This window comes from Acipenser ruthenus, chromosome 37 (genome assembly GCF_902713425.1).
Source record: "Acipenser ruthenus chromosome 37, fAciRut3.2 maternal haplotype, whole genome shotgun sequence".
Lineage (NCBI taxonomy): Eukaryota > Metazoa > Chordata > Actinopteri > Acipenseriformes > Acipenseridae > Acipenser > Acipenser ruthenus.
The window spans coordinates 713,193-733,701 of record NC_081225.1 but is presented as its reverse complement, the minus strand read 5'-3'; the positions used below and the strand labels follow the sequence as shown (position 1 = coordinate 733,701).

The following is a 20,509-nucleotide window of genomic DNA, read 5'->3' as shown; positions in this document are numbered from 1 at the left end:
ACGCACACACAGGCAGCTCTGAGGCAGGCACAAGGGGGTTCAGTTAAAAAGTAAAATTATTTACAAGCCCTCTTCCTTGCTCTTAGGTAAAAACCACGGCTCCTAGCAGCAACTACATACAGATACACGCTTGATCTAGACAATGCCTGTAAAATCAGTTTCGCATTCCTGTGAAGCAGGCAGGGCACTCAATTGTCTTTGCTCCTGTGCTGTGTAAAGGAGGGCAGGGTTATAATTTTAAGTAAACTTGGTATAAAAACAAGGTTCCTTTCACAAGAGACTGTGCCGTCAGAGAGAGAGAGAGAGAGAGAGAGAGAGAGAGAGAGAGAGAGAGAGAGAAAATAAATAAAAATACTACACATAAATAAATAGGTCCCAGAGTGATCTCGATGGTACAGCACAGTGTTTGCGCCTCTCGCTTCATTCGTATCCAGACGGATTCTCCCTCTCGCTGATCAGCACAGATTCTACGCTTGATCTCAGGTCAGTAAGGCAGAGAAGCAGGCTTGTCCCCCGGATTCAATCTCAGATTTATGGCGCCGCTGTATTTAAAACAGGACAGGGGAGCTCCTGTCGATAGCGCCGCTGTCAAGCTCCTGGGATCCAGCCCCGCTCCTCATCCGGCTTGACGAATACTCCTCAGAGATCCCGATAGGAATGTCTCAAGCACCACATACACAGCGGCTCTGAGCTCCCCCGGCCAAACCCCCGTGCTGTCTCTCACTCCTCCCCATATCTCCCAGCATCTCTCTCTACCCCCTCCCCCCTCCTCCCCTCCCTCTCCAGCCTCTCTCTCTCTACCCCCTCCCCCCTCCTCCCCTCCCTCTCCAGCCTCTCTCTACCCCCCTCCCCCCTCCTCCCCTCCCTCTCCAGCCTCTCTCTCTCTACCCCCTCCCCCCTCCTCCCCTCCCTCTCCAGCCTCTCTCTACCCCCTCCCCCCTCCTCCCCTCCCTCTCCAGCCTCTCTCTACCCCCCTCCCCCCTCCCCCCTCCCTCCCTCTCCAGCCTCTCTCTACCCCCTCCCCTCCCTCTCCAGCCTCTCTCTACCCCCTCCCCCCTCCTCCCCTCCCTCTCCAGCCTCTCTCTACCCCCTCCCCCCTCCCTCTCCAGCCTTTCCCTCCCCCCTCCCCAGCCTTTCCCTCCCCCCTCTCTCTACCCCCTCCCCTCCCTCTCCAGCCTCTCTCCCTCTCTCTCTCTCCCTCTCCCTCTCCCTCTCCAGCCTCAGTCTATTCTCTCTCTCTCTCTCTCTCTCTCAGTAGAATCTCTTGTCCCTCTCGCTCCACTTCTGGTAGGTGATGACCCCGAGGATGGCCAGTATGATGCAGCCCAGGATGCTGAAGAGCACGAGCAGGAAGAAAGACACGGTGCCCATGGGCTCAGCCTGATCCAGCACTGCGGAGAGAGAGAGAGGGTGAGAGGGTGAGGTGAGGGGGAGACACGGTGCCCATGGGCTCAGCCTGATCCAGCACTGCAGAGACAGAGAGAGAGAGAGAGGGTGAGGTGAGGGGGAGACACGGTGCCCATGGGCTCAGCCTGATCCAGCACTGCGGAGACAGAGAGAGAGAGAGAGAGAGAGAGGGTGAGGTGAGGGGGAGACACGGTGCCCATGGGCTCAGCCTGATCCAGCACTGCAGAGACAGAGAGAGAGAGAGAGAGAAAAAGGGCAAGACATGGTGCCCCTGGGGAAAAAGGAGAGATATGTGTGAGTGTGTCCCCTTGCAGCAGTTCAACGTTGTGTACAGTATGTATCCATGTCCCTGTATGTCTCACCTCTCACCACATCCCCCTGTCTGTCTCAGTGTCTCATCATGTGCCCCTGTCTCTGTGTCTCACCTCTCACCGCGTCCCCCTGTCTCAGTGTCTCAGCTCTCACTTGGTCCATGATTTATCCTATCTCTGTGCCCCCCGGTCCCTGTCCCTCACCTCTCAGCAGCTCCCAGTTGTCCACGCTGGGTATGAACACCTCCTTGTCCAGCAGCTCCTCCTCCTCGCTGCGCTCCACAGTCAGCTGGTACAGCTTCAGAGAGATCAGGTCATGGTTATCTGAGAGACAGGGGGGCGAGAGAGAGGGGAGACAAGCACAGAGTCAGCACTGAGGCAGGCGAGAGAGAGAGCGAGAGAGAGAGAGAGAGAGAGGGAAGGCAAGCACAGAGTCAGCACTCAGGAGGGAGAGAGAGAGAGGGGAGGCAAGCACAGTCAGCACTGAGGCTGGAGAGAGAGAGAGGGGGGGCAAGCACAGAGTCAGCACTGAGGCAGGAGAGAGAGAGGGGGGAGGCAAGCATAGAGTCAGCACTGAGGAGAGAGAGAGAGAGAGAGAGAGAGAGAGGAGGCAAGCACAGAGTCAGCACTGAGGCAAGAGAGAGAGAGGGGGGGCAAGCACAGAGTCAGCACTGAGGAGGGAGAGAGAGAGAGAGAGAGAGAGGGGAGGCAAGGCAAGCACAGAGTCAGCACTGAGGAGAGAGAGAGAGAGAGAGAGAGAGAGAGAGAGAGGCAAGCACAGTCAGCACTGAGGCAAGACTAACAGGAGAGAGAGAGAGAAGAGAGGGGAGGCAAGCACAGAGTCAGCATTGAGGCAGGACTAACAGGACTGCTAGAGAGAGAGCGAGCCCCTACCTGACAGATCCCCCGTCACCGAGGACACCCCAAAATAATACCCGAGAGGCAGCCTGACCCCCGGGACATCCAGGCAGTCTCTCCACTCGTGCTTCCCATCGATATCAATCATGACCTGCGAGCAGGGAGGGAAGGAGAGGGCTACTGAGACACTGCCTCACACCGACACTGCACAGAGATTCAGTGAGGAAGCATGCTTCTCTTTGTGTTATATTATTATTAATGAGGAGTCATTTAGCAGACGCTTTTATCCAAAGCGACTTAGAGAGACTAGGGGGGTGAACTCTGCATCATCAACAACTGCTGCTGCTGCTGCAGAGTCACTTCCAATAGGAGCTCGTTTGTTTTACGTCTCATCCGAAGGACGGAGCACAAGGAGGTTCAGTGACTTGCTCAGGGTCACACGCACACACACACACACACACACACACACACACACACACACACACAGGGAGTCAGTGGGATTTGAACCTCCTGGTATCAAGCCCCTTTTTGTTAACCGCTGGAGCAGCGAGCCTCCTCTGGTTGGGATCCAGCGGCGGGCTGGTAACCGTGGCAGCGCTGCCCGGAACCCCTCGGTGGTCAGTGAAGGGGTCTCTCGTGTGGCCGTACTCACGGTCAGCCTCCTCCGCACGTAGCGCACCACGAGGAAGGAGTCGTGGTTCAGGTTCCGCACCAGCGCTGTGCAGCTGCCCAGCTCCGTGGGGCGCCCGTCGCGTTCGTGATCGTAGCTCAGAGATCCGTTACCAACCATGGCCAGAACCAGAGGGAAGAGCCGCTGGGGGGAGAGACAGACACGGGCGTCAGCGGAGACACCGGCTCCGTGTCCTGTTTATCAGTGACAGGGTAACTGCAGTCGTAGTGGAGTCTCAGCACGCCTGCTGTAATTGTAATTCTTATAATGATAACTGAAACTTTGTATGAAATACTGGGGCTGACGGCTCCAATAAAATACATCAATTACTTCATCACTCGTGAACAGTAAGCGCGGTTACAGACAGACAGGCGCACACACACTGAGACACACACACTGACACAGACACACACAGTGACACACACACTGACACACACAGAGACAGACAGACGCAGATGCACACACACTTAGACACAGAGACAGACACACACACTGACACAGACACACAGACACACACACACAGACAGACGCAGACGCACACACACACACTCACACACAGTGACACAGACACACACACAGAGACACACACACTCACACACACAGTACTACACGTCCCACTGCCCCTACAGACATAAAAGAAAGGAGGACCACTACAATAAATCAATATAAAATTAAAAATTAAAGGAGCGATGAAATGGGGGGGGGCACCCAATCAGGGGGTGCGCATGCCAGTAGGGTCAGGGGTCAGGGGTCAGGGGTGAATACCTGGGAGCTGGGGCTGAACCTCCTCTTCTGGCTCTGTTTCCCCCGAAACGAGCGGAGAGCAGGAGAGAGGGAAAAAAAACAAAAAACACAACGACAAAAACACAAAACCTTTAAAAAACTGAAAGAATTTATACAACTTCCAGCAGATCATAACACTGCAGGACCTCCCATACCATGAGAGAGACAGGGTCGGCTGGACATGTTCACTGATATGAGAGACAGGGTCGGCTGGACATGTTCACTGATATGAGAGACAGGGTCGGCCGGACATGTCCACTGATATGAGAGACAGGGTCGGCTGGACACGCTCACTGATATGAGAGACAGGGTCGGCCGGACACGCTCACTGATAGGAGAGACAGGGTCAGCTGGACACGCTCACTGATATGAGAGACAGGGTCGGCCGGACACGCTCACTGATAGGAGAGACAGGGTCAGCTGGACATGTTCACCGATATGAGAGACAGGGTCGGCTGGACATGTTCACTGATATGAGAGACAGGGTCGGCTGGACATGCTCACTGATAACAGGCGTTTGTCACGCGAGACCAACAAAGCGAATGGAAGATGTGAAGCGTTGTTAGTGAGCTGGAACCTGGCTGAGAAGAACTGAACTGGACTGGACTGGACCCAAGTAAGTCCGAGCAGAATTGAGACAGTTCACCTCCCCTCCCTCCTCCTCCTCCTCCCTCCCCTCCTCCCCTCCTCCCCTCCTCTCCTCCCCTCCTCCTCCTCCTCCCCTCCCCTCCTCGCTCTCCTCCTCCTCCTACCTCCTTCTGTTTCTCCTCGTTGGGGTAGGTATCCACGAACACCCCCAGCCCAGTGAAGTTGTCCTTATTGCCAAAGACAGGGCCTGCAAACCAACAGAGACACACACACAGTGAGAGAGACTGACCAACCCGACACACACACACACACACACACACACAGTGAGAGAGACTGACCAACCCGACACACACACACACACACACACACACACACACACACACACACACACACACACACACACACACACAGTGAGAGAGACTGACCAACCCGACACACACACAGTGAGAGAGACTGACCAACCCGACACACACACACACACACACACACACACACAGTGAGAGAGACTGACCAACCCGACACACACACAGTGAGAGAGACTGACCAACCCGACACACACACACACACACACACACACACACAGTGAGAGACTGACCAACCCGACACACACACAGTGAGAGAGACTGACCAACCCGACACACACACAGTGAGAGAGACTGACCAACCCGACACACACACACACACACACACACACACACACAGTGAGAGAGACTGACCAACCCGACACACACATCCTCTCCCTCGTGTACCCCCCTCTCCTCCCCTCCTCCTCGGTACCTGTCTGCATCCTCTCCCTCATGTACCCCCCTCTCCTCCCCTCCTCCTCGGTACCTGTCTGCATCCTCTCCCTCGTGTACCCCCTCTCCCCTCCTCCTCGGTACCTGTCTGCATCCTCTCCCTCGTGTACCCCCCTCTCCTCCCCTCCTCCTCGGTACCTGTCTGCATCCTCTCCCTCGTGTACCCCCCTCTCCCCTCCTCCTCGGTACCTGTCTGCATCCTCTCCCTCGTGTACCCCCCTCTCCTCCCCTCTCCCTCGTGTACCCCCCTCTCCCCTCCTCCTCGGTACCTGTCTGCATCCTCTCCCTCGTGTACCCCCCTCTCCCCTCCTCCTCGGTACCTGTCTGCATCCTCTCCCTCGTGTACCCCCCTCTCCTCCCCTCCTCCTCGGTACCTGTCTGCATCCTCTCCCTCGTGTACCCCCCTCTCCTCCCCTCCTCCTCGGTACCTGTCTGCATCCTCTCCCTCGTGTACCCCCCTCTCCTCCCCTCCTCCTCGGTACCTGTCTGCATCCTCTCCCTCATGTACCCCCCTCTCCTCCCCTCCTCCTCGGTACCTGTCTGCATCCTCTCCCTCGTGTACCCCCTCTCCCCTCCTCCTCGGTACCTGTCTGCATCCTCTCCCTCGTGTACCCCCCTCTCCTCCCCTCCTCCTCGGTACCTGTCTGCATCCTCTCCCTCGTGTACCCCCCTCTCCTCCCCTCCTCCTCGGTACCTGTCTGCATCCTCTCCCTCGTGTACCCCCCTCTCCTCCCCTCCTCCTCGGTACCTGTCTGCATCCTCTCCCTCGTGTACCCCCCTCTCCCCTCCTCCTCGGTACCTGTCTGCATCCTCTCCCTCGTGTACCCCCCTCTCCCCTCCTCCTCGGTACCTGTCTGCATCCTCTCCCTCGTGTACCCCCCTCTCCTCCCCTCCTCCTCGGTACCTGTCTGCATCCTCTCCCTCGTGTACCCCCCTCCCCTCCTCCTCGGTACCTGTCTGCATCCTCTCCCTCGTGTACCCCCCTCCCCTCCGCCTCGGTACCTGTCTGCATCCTCTCCCTCGTGTACCCCCCTCTCCTCCCCTCCTCCTCGGTACCTGTCTGCATCCTCTCCCTCGTGTACCCCCCTCTCCTCCCCTCCTCCTCGGTACCTGTCTGCATCCTCTCCCTCGTGTACCCCCCTCTCCCCCCTCCTCCTCGGTACCTGTCTGCATCCTCTCCCTCGTGTACCCCCCTCCCCTCCTCCTCGGTACCTGTCTGTATCCTCTCCCTCGTGTACCCCCCTCTCCTCCCCTCCTCCTCGGTACCTGTCTGTATCCTCTCCCTCGTGTACCCCCCTCTCCTCCCCTCCTCCTCGGTACCTGTCTGCATCCTCTCCCTCGTGTACCCCCCTCTCCTCCTCGGTACCTGTCTGCATCCTCTCCCTCGTGTACCCCCCTCTCCTCCCCTCCTCCTCGGTACCTGTCTGCATCCTCTCCCTCGTGTACCCCCCTCTCCTCCCCTCCTCCTCGGTACCTGTCTGCATCCTCTCCCTCGTGTACCACACTGCAAACCCGTCTCCGTTCAGGTTTTTCTTGCCCTGCCCGTGGACCTTGAAGTGAACCTGCAGCTCCCAGTCCCGCAGGAAGCAGGGCTAGAGAGAGACAGAGAGAGAGAGAGAGAGAGAGAGAGAGAGAGAGAGAGAGAGAGAGAGAGCGAGAGAGCGAGAGCGAGAGAGAGAGAGCGAGAGAGAGAGAGAGGAGACGGACGCATTAGCCAGGCCACGCACAAACACAAGCAAGGATCCCAGAGACATCATACAAAATAAAACTCTAACGTAATTTAGATCTTTTATTTAATATCATGTGATCAAAGAAACTACACAATGATATCGCAAAAAAAGAGTCTACCGGAAGCCATAATAGTAGTACAGTAGCATTTCATGTTAGATTTTGAAATGCCACATTTTTCAATTTGTCAGTTTGTCATTAAGTGCGGTGTGCAATTCAATATGTTAGAGTCACACTATTCAGCAGCTTTCACTCGACTTTATGAAACACAATGAGGTAATTCTGTATGGTAATGTGGTTCTAGATCCCCCTCCCCCCCTCACTCACAGTGCGGTTCCAGACGGCGCCCTGCTTGCTCTGCATGTCGGGGGTGAGGCGCAGCTGCTGCGTGCTCACCATGGCGTTCCCCAGGAGCTCCCAGTGAGAGGAGCTGGACGAGCCCACACCTGCAACACGAGATGGGAGCACAGATATAGTCAAGGTAATATGGTACTGCAGTCACACTGTCACATGGTCACACAGTCACATGGTAACACAGCAACACTGTCACACAGTCACATGGTAACACAGCAACACTGTCACATGGCTACTGTAAGACTCCCATTGCAGTGCAGTTTGATCCACTCCTGGTTCCACTAGGAGTTTAATAATAATAGAAGACTGGCTCTACCTCCGCTACGCTCCCCTGCCTCCAGAGCCCGCTCCTTCTCCACCCTTGCTCCGCAGTGGTGGAATGACCTTCCTACAGATGTGAGGACTGCCCAGTCCCTGACCACATTCCGGCACCTCCTTAAGACTCACCTCTTCAAAGAGCACCTGTAGAACTCCTCTGTTGTATCCTGGGACACTATCACCCTTCATTTAAATATGCTTTATTTTGCTCTTATCTGCCCCCTATTTTACTGCATTTAATCCTGTACTTCAGAATACTGTAATCTGCCAAGTGTTTAACCTGTAGTACTTTGTATTTAATCATATCCTGATGTAACTATCACTATTATCTGCTGTATTATTGAATTGTGGTTTGTCACACTTGTACTTTGCTTGAACAAAAGTTATTGTATTTCTTGCTCTTATTGTATTACTTGTATTGTAACACTTGAAATGTATTTGCGTACGATTGTAAGTCGCCCTGGATAAGGGCGTCTGCTAAGAAATAAATAATAATAATAATAATAATAATAATAATAATAATAATAATAATCAGACACACCTGAGCTTGTTACCTAGACACACTGGGGCTGATCAAGCTGGTAGTAAAACCTGGATTGGGTGACACTGCTGTGCAATAGGAGTCTGATTCCCAGCCCCGTACTGTTCATCCTGGTTAAGGTTTACAATACAACCAGGAAGGAAAATAATAATAATAATAATAATAATAATAATAATAATAATAATAATAAAAAACTTCAGTTGAAATGTTTGGGTGTCATGCAATATTCATAAACAATATTCATAAGCTTTTTTAATAGAAAGAAAGATTTCTGATCTCCCCCCACAACAGAAACGCAGACCTACACGCAGTACTGACATCTCGAACGCGACACAGCGTCCATACATTACAATGTTATATAAATGTTATACCTTGGTAAGGTTTTGTGAGTGAAAACTCCCGTTTGAGAAACTCTTCCGTCTGGTGCCCCTCTTCTCCGCCAGACCGCGCCACGAAGACAAAGCAAACGGAAATTAAAAACAGCATCTTCAAACCCGCCTGTCTGTTAAAAACAAAACGATACAACCCGTTAAAACGCTGGGAAGCCGCTTTCTTTCTCACTGCGGCGGCCATTTCTTGTGTTGTTCTCGTAGACCGCGCCCGTTCCCCTCCCACCCCGAGCTCTGATTGGCCGTCCTGCTGAAGATCATTTATGCTATTGGTTCAGGCGGCTGTCACTCTTTTTTTTTCTCCGTCTCCTTGGCTCCACCTTCACGGTGTATGAAAAAGTGAGGCGAGGACCGGTCTGTGATTGGGCGAATCGATATCATTTACATGAATCCCATTGGTCAACCTGGCCATCCATCCGGGATTTCCTCCAATGCGTGGAAGACATTTGTTGCATGGCAACGGATTCCTTAAACCTCCAATCCTCGATCTTAAAGCTATAGCGCACATTTACTGCGCTGCAAAATCACACGTCGCATTTCTCATAGCGCAGTAAAATGTTTTTTTTTGGTTTGTTTTAGAGGTTAAGGTTTAAGGTAGACGCAATCTAAACGAATAAATTAATTAATAAATAGATAAATGCATAAATATATAAATAAATAGATATTGCCTACAATTTGTAGTTTTCGAAGAAACTAAATTAGAGCATGCGCGATACAGAAAAATAAAGGACAATTAATAGACTCAATACCGCGATGCCTGGAGGGTCACAGAAAGAAACCGCGGATCGTTACATCATTGACTACGTAGTGAATGACATCACAAGGACGTTAAGGGAGGCTGTGTGGTCCAGTGGTTAAAGAAAAGGGTTTGTAACCAGGATGTCCCCGGTTCAAATCCCACCTCAGCCACTGACTCATTGTGTGACCCTGAGCAAGTCACTTCACCTCCTTGTGCTCCGTCTTTCGGGTGAGACGTAGTTGTAAGTGACTCTGCAGCTGATGCATAGTTCACACACCCTAGTCTCTGTAAGTCGCCTTGGATAAAGGCGTCTGCTAAATAAACAAATAATAATAATAATAATAATAATAATAATAATAATAATAATAATAATAATAATAATAATAATAATAATAATAATAATGGATTTAAACAGACATAAGCGAGTGCGGGCATCGCGTCATCACAAGCCTGGAAGCACCGTGTTATTACAGACTCGCGTTACATCACCGAGTCTCCAGCGGCAGGGTCGACTCATTCACAAGCTGTGAGTTTCTTTGTACTTTAGGAAAAACCCCCAGATATTTCAGTATGTTGAATTATTATTAATACGAATTAGTCATTCAGCAGACGCTGTTATCCAAAGCGACTTACACAGAGACTAGGGGGGGGGGGGGGTGAACTCTGCTTTATCAACAACTGCTGCTGCTGCTGCAGAGTCACTTCCAGTAGGAGCTTGTTTGTTTTACGTCTCATCCTGAAGGTCGGAGCACAAGGAGGTGAAGTGACTTGCTCAGGGTCACACACACACACACACACACACACACACACAACACAGGGAGTCGGTGGCGGAGCTGGGATTGAAGTGGGACCCTCCTGGTATCAAGCCGCTTTTGTTAACCGCTGCCCCCCCCCCCTTAATGGCGTTTTATTATAAGTTAGCAGAAGCACAGTTTGGAAACGATTCTGTCCAGTTTCAGTATATCGACTATAACACAGCATTAGCGGGTGCGGCTGACTCACTGACGCTGTACTCATCTCCTCCATTCAAAGCTGTGAAACCGCTCGACTATCGCCGGGTCTGATTCAGCCTTTAAAAGCATTGATTCGGGGTGATGTCACCGTCGACCAATGAGAGCCAGGCTAGCTCCCTGGCAAGGATGACGTAATGTTTACCGAGAGCGGTTTTTACTGTAAAACATTCCGCTCCAGCATTTCACAACACTGGCGAGGGCAATGCAACAACACGAGTCATCAAAACACACACACACACACACAAAACACACACACACACAAAACACACCTTCATTATAAATATACAGATAAGAAATTTAACCTGGTCCAGTTACACACATTCTAGAAAAAGGGCATAAACCCACGGTAATGGCGTCAAAAAGTGATAATTCCTCTAGAATAAAAATATACTTGAACTTTGACCCATTCGATTACTCGAGACAATCGCTTTCAATTCAAACACATAAAACGTCTCGTTTTCAATCACTCGACAAACACCCACAGTGCAGAAATGTTCATTAATGAGCAACAAACATGAGAATGCGTTAAAAAAAATTGCTAAATTCGTATCTCAGAGAAACTGGAGAAACGGATAACGACACAGAACGTCTGTACAGCGCTGAAAACACGACGTTTTTTTAAAAAAAAACAACTGTCCTGCTGAACCTCGTCTTCTTTAATATCAGCATCACAAGGGTATCCGTGGATTATAAAAAAATAATAGACGGGCCTCTTCAGTGAGTCACAGGAAAACAATTCCATCTCGGACTGCTGTTTTTGAGTACATATATTTCCAGCACTGTATTTATAATAAATGACCTGCTTTATGTATTTATGTATTTGTTTTATGCTTTGAATTAATTAATTTAGACTTTACTGTACTATTCCACCTTAAGAGACCGTCTTACATTTCCACCTTTAAAAAGGTTTCGACCGCGTCGAGAAAGAGCGAGAGGGCGGGGCCGAGCTGTGCAGGGGGGCGGGGCCGAGCTGTCCAGGGGGGCGGGGCGCTGGTGAATGAGTCGCTGACGTCAGCGCGCAGCTCCCAGAGAGTGAAACAAACATGGCGACAGGCCGAAGCGGGCTGCGATACACTACGTTAACTTTGATCGTTTTTCACTTGAGCGCAGCTGCTGGGCGGACTGGGGGAGCGGCGGCCGGCGGAGGGGCCGTGATCCTGGGCATGAGGCTGGAGAAGAGCGAGGGAGACTCCGGCGTGACCACGGGGGACGGCGTCTTGCAAGTGAGGGAGCGCAGCGTTGTCCAACTCCGGTTTTACGGTTTGCAGCTCAGCCGAGACACCGGCTCGGCATTCATCGCCTTCACGGACGAGGAGTTCACGGAGACCGGGGAGGAGGATGAGGATGAGGAGGAAGAGGGCGGCGGAGGAGGAGGAGGAGGAGGTGCCGTTGCCAACAGGACCTGCCCGGACATCACCAAAGACATCACCGTCTCCAAATACATGAAAGTGTCGAGTCGGGACACCACCGGCGTGCTCAATCTCACCATCAAAGCGCTGCGCAAGAGCGACAAGTCCCGCCTGTACAGACTTTGCATCCGAAACAGCACCGGGGGGCAGTGGTACCTGCTCGGGGCCAACGACGGTAAGCTGCTGGTGGTGGAGGAGCGCAAGCCCATGCTGCCGCTGTGGCTGCAGATCGTGGTCATCTGCGTCCTGCTGGTGCTGTCCGGCATGTTCAGCGGGCTGAACCTGGGTCTGATGGCGCTGGACCCCATGGAGCTCCGCATCGTGCAGAGATGCGGCACCGACAAGGAGAGGAAGTACGCCGGCAAGATCGAGCCCATCCGCAAGAAGGGCAACTACCTCCTCTGCTCGCTGTTGCTGGGCAACGTCCTGGTCAACACCACGCTGACCATCCTGCTGGACGATCTGATCGGGTCCGGGCTGGGCGCTGTGGTCGCCTCCACGGTCGGCATCGTCATCTTCGGGGAGATCGTCCCCCAAGCGCTGTGCTCCCGGCACGGGCTGGCGGTCGGGGCCAACACCATCGTGGTGACCAAGTTTTTCATGCTGGTGACTTTCCCTCTGTCCTTTCCCATAAGCAAGCTGCTGGACTGCGTCTTGGGGCAGGAGATCGGCACCGTTTACAACCGGGAGAAGCTGGTCGAGATGCTGAAAGTCACGGCCCCTTACAACGACCTGGTCAAGGAGGAGATGAACATGATCCAGGGAGCGCTCGAACTCCGAACCAAGACCGTGGCGGACGTGATGACGTCGCTGGAGAACGGGTTCATGATCCAGAGCGACGCCGTGCTGGACTTCAACACCATGTCCGAGATCATGGAGAGCGGCTACACGCGCATCCCGGTCTACGACGGGGAGAGGTCCAACATCGTGGACATCCTGTACGTCAAGGACCTGGCGTTCGTGGACCCGGACGACTGCAGCACGCTCAAATCCATCACCAAGTTCTACAACCACCCGGTCCACTTCGTGTTCCACGACACCAAGCTGGACTGCATGCTGGAGGAGTTTAAGAAAGGTGAGTGGGGGTTGAAAGGGATAGCATTAATAGGAGGCTGTGTGGTCCAGTGGTTAAAGAACAGGGCTTGTAACCAGGAGGTCCCGGGTTCAAATCCCACCTCAGCCACTAACTCATTGTGTGACCCTGAGCAAGTCACTTAACCTCCTTGTGCTCCGTCTTTCGGGTGAGACGTAGTTGTAAGTGACTCTGCAGCTGATGCATAGTTCACACACCCTAGTCTCTGTAAGTCACCTTGGATAAAGGCGTCTGCTAAATAAACAAATAATAATTAATATTATTAGTAGTAGTATCATGGATGGGAATCAGACTCCCGTTGCACAGCGGTTTGATCCAGTCCTGGTTTCACTAGGAGTTTAATAATCAGACACACCTGAGCTTGTTACCTAGACAACACCCTTCCTTAAATGCACTTTACTTGCTCTTATCTGCCCCCTATTTTACTGCATCTAATCATGTACTTCAGAGTACTGTAATCTGTCACAAGTGTTATTTAATCTGTAGTATTTTGTATTTAATCATATCCTGATGTAACTATCACTGTCACTGTTATCTGCTGTATTATTGAGTCGTATTTTGTCACACTTGTACTTGCTTGAACCAAAGTCATTGTATTTATCTTGCTCTTAATTGTATTAACACTTGTATTTTTGTTTACGACTGTAAGTCGCCCTGGATAAGGGCGTCTGCTAAGAAATAAATAATAATAATAATAATAATAATAATAGACACACTGGGGGCTGATCAAGCTGCTAGTAAAACCTGGACTGGGTGACACTGCTGTGCAATAGGAGTCTGATTCCCAGCCCTGTTATTATTATTATTATTATGATTGTGCCGTCCTTGTGTGGTGTTAACTTCCTGAACAGCAAAACCAAACGAGTCCCTGTTGTCATGTGTGAGAGAGGAGAGCTCTCTATTAATATTGCCCTGGTATGCAGAGCGCTGTGCTGTAGTTATTAATAAGAGGGGACAAGGCTGAGGGATCAGAACAAGGGGACAGGTGTCGCCCACCCGAAAAACAAATCGTCTGCACGAGCATTTTACTTGGGCCTGGTTTTGCTCAGCCCTTCATGTAAACCTCAGGGAACATGAAGCCACTTTTTCAGTGGCTTGAAACCTGCTTCCAGGAGACCTCGTTTGAGGAGGCTGTATGTAAAAAACAGAGCAAACTAACCCTTAGAAAAGATACCCGAGTAAAAGCACAGCAAAGTGTAGTAAAGCACAGTGAAAGCATGCATTGTAAAGCACAGAGAGGTCTGGTAAAGCATAGGGAAGCATTGTAAAGCACAGAGAGGTCTGGGAAAGCATAGGGAAGCATTGTAAAGCACAGAGAGGTCTGGGAAAGCATAGGCAAGCATTGTAAAGCACAGAGAGGTGTGGTAAAGCATAGGGAAGCATTGTAAAGCACAGAGAGGTCTGGTAAAGCATAGGGAAGCATTGTAAAGCACAGAGAGGTCTGGGAAAGCATAGGGAAGCATTGTAAAGCACAGAGAGGTCTGGGAAAGCATAGGCAAGCATTGTAAAGCACAGAGAGGTGTGGTAAAGCATAGGGAAGCATTGTAAAGCACAGAGAGGTCTGGTAAAGCATAGGGAAGCATTGTAAAGCACAGAGAGGTCTGGTAAAGCATAGGGAAGCATTGTAAAGCACAGAGAGGTCTGGTAAAGCATGTTAAAGAATGTGGCACACCAGGGTAGGCTGTGGTCAGGGTATCAGCGCATTGTGATCCTTTCTTTACAGGATGTATCGTTTCCTAATTTTCACCGGGTTTGTGAAAGCTTCATTTAGTGCTTCTGAACCCGAGGGAACACGAAGCCTCTCAGGAGCAGCGGCTTGAAACCTGCTTCCAGGAGACCCCCGGGAGGCCTAGTTTGAGGGTGCTGTATCAAACCCCAAATCTCCCTGCCTGGTGTGCCGCGCAGCGCCCTGAAACCAGGTTCCAAGCCGCACGGCGCCTCCGCGTTCCCTGGGCTCTGCAGCCTGCGTGCTTCGCTGAGCGCAGCTCGGACTGGCTGTTGTATGTTGTGGTCAGCTGGCAGGCCTGGCGTGGACAGTGCGTGTCTGCGTTGGTTACTTGGGGCAGGGCAGAGTTTTTGGGCGTCACGTGTCTGTGGCTTGAGCTGCAATACAGGAAGGGAGAGAGTCCATCAGCAACGTGACTGCCTTCAAAAATAAAATGAGCAAATAACTCAAACTAACGCAGGGCTGGGAATGAGACTCCCGCTGCACTGCAGTGTGATCTGGTCCTGGTTTCACTAGGAGTTTAATAATCAGACACACCTGAGCTAGTCAAGCTGGTAGTAAAACCTGGAATGGGTGAAACTATGCAGTGTGAATCTCTCTCTCTCTCTCTCTCTCTCTCTCTCTGTGTGTCTCTCTCTCTCGCTCTCTCTCTCTCTCTCTCTCTCTCTCTCTCTCCAGCATTTTGTGTTTTTTTCCTGTTCCTGTTTTTATGAGTTCTAGTTTATTTTCCTGCAGTATTAGTTCTTGTTTTAATTTTCTATGCACTTGCTGTTTTTCAGCAGTGTGTGTGTGTCTGTGTCTGTGTGTGTGTGTCTGTCTCTGTGTGTGTCAGTGTGTGTCTGTTTCTGTCTGTGTGTTTGTGTCTGTCTGTGTGTGTGTGTGTGTGTGTGTCAGTGTGTGTGTGTCAGTGTCTGTATCTGTGTCCGTGTGTAAAGAAATACTAACGACATTACATTCAGTGGCTTCAGTCGAATTACACAGGAGATCTTGAAGAAGGCTTGTAGTTAAATTGCATTGGGTTTAAGTAAGTGTTTCTAAATACAGCCCTGCAAAGTGCTCTGTGCCTGGGAGGGCGTGTCGTCTGCACTAATTCAAAAAAAGAACCGTCTTTGTACCCTGAGCGTCATTACCCTTATAATTATTATAATTATTATTATTGTGTGTCTGTCTCTGTGTGTATGTGTGTCTCTGTGTGTGTGTCTCTGTGTGTGTGTCAGTGTGTGTGTCAGTGTGTGTGTCTGTGTGTGTGTCAGTGTGTGTCTGTTTGTGTGTGTGTATCAGTGTCTGTGTGTGTCTGTGTGTGTCTGTGTGTGTGTGTCTGTTTGTGTGTGTGTGTCTTGTGTCTGTGTGTGTGTGTGTGTCAGTGTGTGTGTCTTATGTGTGTCAGTGTGTGTCTCTGTGTGTGTGTGTGTCTCTGTGTGTGTGTGTGTCAGTCTGTGTGTGTCTGTGTGTGTGTGTGTCAGTGTGTGTGTGTCTGTGTGTGTCAGTGTGTGTGTGTCTGTGTGTGTCAGTGTGTGTGTGTCAGTGTGTGTGTGTCTGTGTGTGTCAGTGTGTGTGTGTGTCAGTCTGTGTGTGTCTGTGTGTGTGTGTGTGTCAGTGTGTGTGTGTCTGTGTGTGTCAGTGTGTGTGTCTGTGTGTGTCAGTGTGTGTCTCTGTGTGTGTGTGTGTGTGTCTCTCTGTGTGTGTTAGTGTGTGTGTGTTAGTGTGTGTGTGTCAGTGTGTGTGTCTCTCTGTGTGTCTCTCTGTGTGTCAGTGTGTGTGTGTCTCTCTCTGTGTCTCTCTCTGTGTCTCTCTGTGTGTCTCTCTGTGTGTCAGTGTGTGTGTGTCTCTCTGTGTGTCAGTGTGTGTGTGTCTCTCTCTGTGTCTCTCTCTGTGTCTCTCTGTGTGTCTCTCTGTGTGTCAGTGTGTGTGTGTCTCTCTGTGTGTCTCTCTGTGTGTCTCTCTCTGTGTGTCTCTCTCTCTCTGTGTGTCTCTCTGTGTGTCTCTCTGTGTGTCTCCAGTGTTAATAATATAACATTGCAATAGAATTCCTTGTGCTTTTTGAACCGCTCCCCCGTAGCAGGAAGTGAGGTCACACTGAGTGAAACCGTGGGGCGCTCATTTTGCTGAGACGACTAAAGAAAGATTTTGAGACCGTGTGGAGTAAGAGCCCCCCCCCGCTGCTCACCCTGCCGTTCCCCCGGCTGAGCATAGCCTGTGCCCCCCCCCCCCCCCCCCCTCAACCCCCACCCCACAGACACACACGCACGCACACACACAAATATGACTGGGAGTTTCATAATCAGACACACCTGAGCTTGTTACCTAGACACAGTGTGGCTGATCAAGCTGCTGGTGAAACAGGTTAAACTGCGCTGCAGTAGGAGTCGTGTGTATTTCCAGTGGCAGACTTCACAAAGGGACGCTGCAGGCTAACCCTCTGTGTGTCCTTGAATCCTGAGGACTCCTTTAGGGTTCCATTATCATGTGAATCTGTTTAGAGGAGGGGGGGGGAGAGCTGAGAACAGCACAGAAACCTGAACCACTGGGGAGGGGAGGAGGGAGAGAGGTTAGAGGAGAGGGGGAGAGAGAGGAGAGGAGAGGGGAGAGGAGGTGGGGAGGAGGAGAGGGGGAGAGAGAGGTTAGTGGAGAGGGGAGAGGGGGAGAGAGAGGTTAGAGGATAGGGGAGAGGAGGAGAGGGGGGAGAGAGGTTAGAGGATAGGGATAGGGGAGAGGGGGAGAGAGAGGTTAGAGGATAGGGGGAGGAGAGATGAGGTGGGGAGGAGGAGAGGAGAGAGATTAGAGGATAGGGGAGGAGAGATGAGGTGGGGAGGAGGGGAGAGAGAGGTTAGAGGATAGGGGGAGGAGAGATGAGGTGGGGAGGAGGAGAGGAGAGAGATTAGAGGATAGGGGAGGAGAGATGAGGTGGGGAGGAGGAGAGGAGAGAGGTTAGAGGATAGGGGGAGGAGAGATGAGGTGGGGAGGAGGAGAGGAGAGAGGTTAGAGGATAGGGGAGATGAGGTGGGGAGGAGGGGAGGAGAGAGGTTAGAGGATAGGGGAGATGAGGTGGGGAGGAGGGGAGGAGAGAGGTTAGAGGATAGGGGGAGGAGAGATGAGAGGTTAGAGGATAGGGGGAGGAGAGATGAGGTGGGGAGGAGGAGAGGAGAGAGAGTAGAGGATAGGGGAGATGAGGTGGGGAGGAGGGGAGAGAGAGGTTAGAGGATAGGGAGAGGGGAGAGGAGGTGGGGAGGAGGAGAGGGGGGAGAGGTTAGTGGATAGGGATAGGGGAGAGAGGTTAGAGGATAGGAGAGAGGAGGTGGGGAGGAGGGGAGAGAGGATAGGTATAGGGTTAGGGGAGAGGAGAGTGGAGGTGGGGAGGAGGGGAGAGAGGATAGGTATAGGGTTAGGGGAGAGGAGAGAGGAGGAGGGGAGAGAGGATAGGTATAGGGTTAGGGGAGAGGAGAGAGGAGGAGGGGAGAGAGGATAGGTATAGGGTTAGGGGAGAGGGGAGAGGAGGTGGGGAGGAGGGGAGAGAGGATAGGTATAGGGTTAGGGGAGAGGAGAGAGGAGGCAGTGGTTGAACTTTGTCAGGCAGGGAGGGAGTGATAGTTGACGTGTTCCAATCCACACCCACACACAGAGACACACCGAACGGAAAAATACGAGACGCACCCCCTATACACACCCCCCCCCCCCCCCCCCCCACTGACGCACACACCCCCTATGTGTTTGCAGTGATTACAGACTCAATGACAAGCATGTTGAGTAGAAGTCTTTCTCAGCGTCTTCAGTCTTCTTATGAAGTTATTTTTAGTATTTCTAAATCCAGCTCTATTGAGTGTTTATCAGTCGTGGGCGACGTTTCCCGTGTTTACAAGAACTCTGCACTGACCGCCGTTTACTGTGGATTTCCTGTTTATACACACACGCTGACACACACACACGCACACGCACGCACACTGACACACACACACACACACACACACACTGACACGCACACACGTATTACACACGCACGCACACACTGACACACACACACGCATTACACACGCACACACACACATATTACACACGCATTACACACACACACACACTGACACACACACACGCATTACACACGCACGCACACTGACACACACACACGCATTACACACGCACGCACACTGACACACACACACACACACACACAGACACATTGACACACACACACACACATTACACACGCATTACACACGCACGCACACTGACACACACACACACACATTACACACGCACGCACGCACGCACACACGTATTACGCACGCACACTGACACACAGTGACGCGCACACTGACAACAGACACATTGACACACACACATTACGCACGCACGCACACACAGTGACGCGCACACCGACACACAGAGCAGGTGCAGCAGCAGCGTTTCAAATAGATTTCATAAAATCACTGTAACATTATAAAGCCAGATGCTCTAAAAAAGAGTTTGATAGTTTTGATAGCCGTCCGATAGTTTCGTTGCTCTCTGAATAATGGCCCTTGCCTTTACACTGGCCTCAATACTGGATCTCTGTGTGTGTGTCTGTCTGTCTGTGTGTGTATCTGTCTGTGTGTGTCTGCCTGTGTGTGTGTGTTTGTGTCTGTGTGTCTGTGTCTGCCTGTGAGTGTGTGTGTGTGTGTGTGTGTGTCTCTCTCTGTCTCTCTGCTCTCTGTCTATCTCTCTCCAACGCTGTTACGCAATAGTTCCTGTCAAAGTTGTTTTTAAGTTTTTGTGTATTGGTGTCTGTGTGTGTGTTATGGTGTTTACCAGTGTGTGTGTGTGTGTGTGTCTCTGTCTCTCTGCTCTCTGTCTCTCTCTCCCTCCAACGCTGTTACGCAATAGTTCCTGTTACAGCCAGGTCAGTTAGACTGCTCAGAAGGGGAGGCGGGGTCTGTTGTGACAACACAGCTTGCAGAATCCAGCCTCCATCAAACAGAGCTGTGCTTTGCAGAGTCACGGACGAGCGTGAGGAGAGACGCCGCTGTGACTCAAGACTCCCCGTCCAGTCTCTGCTTGTTGTAATATTGAAAAAAAAACCATCAGGCACAGAGGCTGTGCGACACACTTTACATCCAGTCTGATGGGCGTGACACTGAGGTGTGATCACTGCAGCTCTGCTCCAGTCAGCGCTGCAGGGCTGGGAATCAGACTCCTATTGCACAGCAGTGTCACCCAGTCCAGGTTTTACTAGCAGCTTGATCAGCCCCAGTGTGTCTAGGTAACAAGCTCAGGTGTGTCTGATTATTAAACTCCTAGTGAAACCAGGACTGTATCACACTGCTTATTCCCAGCCCTGTGCTGTGAGTGGAGGGTTGCTGGGGGTGGTAATGACTTCCAGTTTGAAATGGTGAGAGGGGGGGTGGGGGTCCTCATTATTCGTAGTGTTGTTGCTGTCCTGACCTTGAGGAGAATGCTGGTGTTCTCCTGAGTGACAGTCCGGCCCGCACTGCCAGCAGTCAGCTGGGCTCTGCAGAACGAGAGCTGGAACAAACTGTACTGCAGAAACACAACCTCCCGCTCCGAGCTGAGCTCAGCGAAGCACGCAGGAACACGACCTCCGCTCCGAGCTGAGCTCAGTGAAGCACGCAGGAACACGACCTCCCGCTCCGAGCTGAGCTCAGCGAAGCACGCAGGAACACGACCTCCCGCTCCGAGCTGAGCTCAGCGAAGCACGCAGGAACACGACCTCCCGCTCCGAGCTGAGCTCAGCGAAGCACGCAGGAACACGACCTCCCGCTCCGAGCTGAGCTCAGCGAAGCACGCGGGAACA

General features: G+C 51.8%; 2 protein-coding genes across 3 annotated transcripts in view; one reads left to right on the top strand and one right to left on the bottom strand.

Annotated features, from left to right (window-relative positions):
* Positions 1-1,192: 1,192 nt before the first annotated feature.
* LOC131706733 (VIP36-like protein) lies at positions 1,193-8,958 on the bottom strand. 2 transcript variants are annotated; one of them, XM_059008385.1, is made up of 9 exons: positions 8,727-8,958; positions 7,470-7,588; positions 6,889-7,006; positions 4,782-4,864; positions 4,012-4,044; positions 3,229-3,390; positions 2,613-2,727; positions 1,923-2,042; positions 1,193-1,391 (listed from the first exon to the last, which is right to left on the bottom strand). In XM_059008385.1, exons 1-9 carry the CDS (start codon positions 8,926-8,928, stop codon positions 1,252-1,254), a joined length of 1,092 nt encoding a protein of 363 aa, XP_058864368.1. In that variant the 5' UTR covers positions 8,929-8,958; the 3' UTR covers positions 1,193-1,251. The 2 variants fall into 2 exon arrangements, with proteins under 2 accessions (XP_058864368.1, XP_058864369.1); XM_059008386.1 differs by lacking the exon at positions 4,012-4,044 and having other exon boundaries at positions 1,194-1,391.
* A 2,540-nt stretch (positions 8,959-11,498) lies between these two features.
* LOC131706731 (metal transporter CNNM4) overlaps positions 11,499-20,509 on the top strand; it is an 18,755-nt gene continuing 9,744 nt past the window's right edge. Inside the window, exon 1 of the mRNA XM_059008383.1 lies at positions 11,499-12,980. Within this exon, the coding sequence (XP_058864366.1) occupies positions 11,540-12,980 (1,441 nt within the window). The 5' untranslated portion in view covers positions 11,499-11,539. The remainder of the gene's footprint in view (positions 12,981-20,509) is intronic.